The sequence below is a fragment of the Triticum urartu genome, chromosome 7A, assembly GCF_056163025.1.
Source record: "Triticum urartu cultivar PI428250 chromosome 7A, HENAU_Tu73, whole genome shotgun sequence".
Lineage (NCBI taxonomy): Eukaryota > Viridiplantae > Streptophyta > Magnoliopsida > Poales > Poaceae > Triticum > Triticum urartu.
The window spans coordinates 647,800,413-647,804,093 of NC_141879.1; the positions used below are offsets into that span (position 1 = coordinate 647,800,413).

At 46.2% G+C, this 3,681-nt stretch overlaps 1 protein-coding gene across 1 annotated transcript; it reads left to right on the forward strand.

Annotated features, from left to right (window-relative positions):
• Positions 1-961: 961 nt before the first annotated feature.
• LOC147961035 (uncharacterized) lies at positions 962-1,558 on the forward strand. The gene has a single exon (XM_087533644.1). The coding sequence runs from the start codon at positions 962-964 to the stop codon at positions 1,556-1,558; it is 597 nt and encodes a 198-aa protein (XP_087389770.1).
• Positions 1,559-3,681: the final 2,123 nt, after the last annotated feature.

Here is a 3,681-nt window from a genome sequence, read left to right on the forward strand (position 1 = left end):
GGCTAGGGTTTCGGGATATGCACGGTTTCAACCTTGCTATGCTATCAAGACAGATTTGGAGGCTCATCCAATCACCAGAGTCTTTGTGTGCAAGAGTCCTAAAAGCCCGTTATTACCATGATGGTCGTCTTCTTGATGCAAATCCAAAGGAGGGGATCTCATACTCATGGCATAGCCTCCTGCACGGTCTTAAGCTGTTCTGAGAAGGTTATATTTGGAGAATCGGGGACGGCACGCAAGTGAAAATCTGGTCTGACCCATGGCTGCCACGACCTTGGTCTCGAGGAGTCATTACACCTCGAGGCCACAGCCTTTTGGATAGGGTTTGTGACCTCATCGACCCTGCTACGGGTACCTGGGATGAACAGCTCGTTCGGGAGACTTTCTTGCCCGATGATGCGCTTCATATCATGCGGATCCCCTTGAGAGAAGGTGTTCAAGACTTCATTGCATGGCACTATGAAACGAAAGGCATCCACTTGGTGAAGAGTGCCTACAAACTCCAAGTTCAGCTGGAGAGGACGAAGAAGGACGGAGGAGTGGGAGGGAGTTCAAGTACTGCAGGGAACTTGAATGAGATCAAAGATGACTCGTGGAGAAGGCTGCGGAAAATGCCCTGTCCGAAAAACATTCAGATGTTCACGTGGAGACTGAAGCACGACTCTCTCGCGCTGCGGACAACTGTAGCAAGGAGGGGCATCCCAATCGAAGACACAAAGTGCCTTTTCTGTGCGAGAGCTGATGAGGACGGGGCTCATCTCTTCATTAAGTGCAAAGCTGTGAAGGAAGTGTGGAGAGAGCTGGCACTAGAGAGTGACCGAATGCAGTTGCAAAGAATTGGGTCTGTGCATGCAATGCTAGACTATCTTTGGGGGCTAGATGAGAAGAAACGCCTGCATATTCTAACCTCTTGGTGGCTATGGTGGTCCAACAGAATAAGCTCAGGGAAGGGAAGCTACCGATGTCGGCCTCTGCCGTAGCTCGACAACCGAGAGCAAATGTGCTTGAGTATCTGGAGATTTTCCGGCAGCAGGATGCCAAACCACAAGCGGATAAGTGGCAGCCACCGAGGGGAGACGCCTACAAGATCAATGTTGACTGTTCTTTTGTGCCAGGACAGGACCATGCAGGCTGGGGAGTCGCGGTGCGTACGGCGGATGGTGCACTTGTGTGTGCTCGTGCCGGCAGACAGGAGAGAGTTCCGGATGCGTTTGCCGCAGAAGCAGCAGCCATGTCACATGCTATCAACACGGCAGCGGACCTGGGCATTGTCCAGGTGGTGCTCGAAACGGATTCGCAACTGTTGGCTGAAGCATTAGACTTGCAAAGAGTAGACTCTTCCGCGTACGCAGCGGTGATCGAAGACATGAAGTACCAGCTCAAACTTTGGTTCTCCAAGTTCACTATATCTGTTTGTAGACGTACTGCGAACTCTGTAGCCCATGAACTCGCCAACATTGGCCGTGTGTATGACCCTCTCCATTTCATGGAATGGGAATCGGATGTACCAGCCCAAGTGGGCGTCTCTGTCTTTGGCGATATGCCCAAGATTAGTTGAGTAATAAAGCTTTCGCTTTAACCTCAAAAAAAAAAAAGAGGAGGGAGCCAATTATTTTAAAAATATATGAAACAAATGTGTGGAATAAAAGATTAAGGTGTCACGTTTTATCAGATGTACTTACGGTACCATGCATTATTGATTCTAGACGATCTATCTAGACTGGGATAGATAAGCATGCCTAGAAAGGATGTCCGTATAATGACTACGTACGTCGTCCCAAAATCAGGGTATGTAAATTTTTGGGCATATTTTTCGATAAATACTTTCCTATAAGGCACTGCTCCAGTCCCATACCAAGAATGAGCTGTTCACATGGTAACATGCGTAGACAAGATACAGTATGATATATTGATACAAATAAGGAAATTAGCAAACATGCATCGACGCGTACACGGAAAATGGCAAGAAACGAATGGCACGATGCGCATATGCCAGCAAATCAAAGAAACACAACGTCTTCACTCCTGCAAAATACAAAACGGAGATTCATCTACATTCCCAGTTGTCTGCTACTACCTGAAAATACATTAAAACGGCACGATATATAGACTACAAGCAAGTGCACCAGAGAACACTCGTACAGATCTATAGATCATCTAGATCCCATCGAGGCAACTCGTCTCTCGATTTCACTCTGTAAATATGGAGTCGTGCGGTTCTACCTCGTCCACGTTCCCGGTCGACCTGTCCTTGTCGCTGGCCACCCGTGTCGACAAGGACAACCTAGGGCACAAGATCCGACAGCATCGCCTCACACGCCGTCATCGGCTTCCAAGAGGGTGCAGGAGGTGTCCCTCCCGCCCATGTTCAACAGCAAGTTTTGCCCCCGCTCTTTCGGAATAGCCCGGGCGCTGGGCGGGCACCAGAAGGCGCACAGCACGCTCCAACGCGCGCGACGCAACAGCCGGAAGGCGCACATGAGCCGTCGTCCTGCGCAGCGCTTGCCTACACGCGCGGCCCTTTGACGCATGGCACATCCACTACGACCCCTCCGTCCCGCTTTCCTTCCCATGGCAAACCGGGATCGGCTCTGGAGGTCTAGCTCCCGCTCAACCGTCATCTCTGGTGCTGGGCAATGGATACGGCGGGAATGTAGTAGGGAGACTTCGTGGACGCAAGGAACGCATGAGTATAGTCAATCAGGAGGAGGCACCCAACGGGATTGATCTAACCCTGAGGCTCTAGATTAGGGCTTTGGTTTTGTCGCCTCAAACAATAAGTTTTCATTAAGTTTGGTTGTTTGTATTTTCTGTTTATTGCATCATCTTAAGGGCGAGATTATTTGAGTGCATCTCCTTGTAATTCTGTACTAGGCGCAAATTGTGATCAATCGATGTACTGTGTCGGGTGATATTTCCAAAGCGTAATTCAAGCAGGTGGTTATCTGGATGACTTTTAGCCATGAGCTTTTCCATAAGATGGAGTGATGTTCTTACTTCTTTCCTTCCGTCTAATTCATTAGGGCGCGTGTAGTATTGTTTGGTGGATGGATGTTAAATCTTTTTAAGTGATCTGGGTAATTATAGGTCTAAGAGATTTGTGTGGCCATATTGGTTTTCAGTTGTATATATGAGACTAATTAATATTTAGTTACAGTAAAAGAATGGACTCTCGTACTGTCCTTGGTTCGAAATAAAAGGTGAATACTTTATGAGTTGCAGAAACAGACAATTTGGAAATAGAGTCTCAAATAGTTTATTTCTCATGTAATTAATGACTAAGTTGTCCAACGATGTACGTAAACATGATCTAATCTTTTCCACATAAAATAATTATTTTTCTTAGCTGTGTGTAGAGTTTAGCAGGGCCTGGCAAGAAAACTCAATGTAAATCGAGGTTGAAGTTTAGAGTTAATCGGTAGTAAGGTCTATTATATATGTGAGGAGATATTAATTATCATCTCCTCTAATATTCATAACATAAATGGATCTCTTCACTACCTAAAAAACTCTCATCCAAGTCATTATCGCAGATAGAGGACAAAAGGTTATTGTTCTTTGAGAAAATAAATATTATCGGTGGAGGCATGTGATAAGAAAAGCACATTAAACAGATAGCTTTTTATATAACCTTGAGCAATAGCGTCATATATAGCACAAAATGCATCATATATACTATAA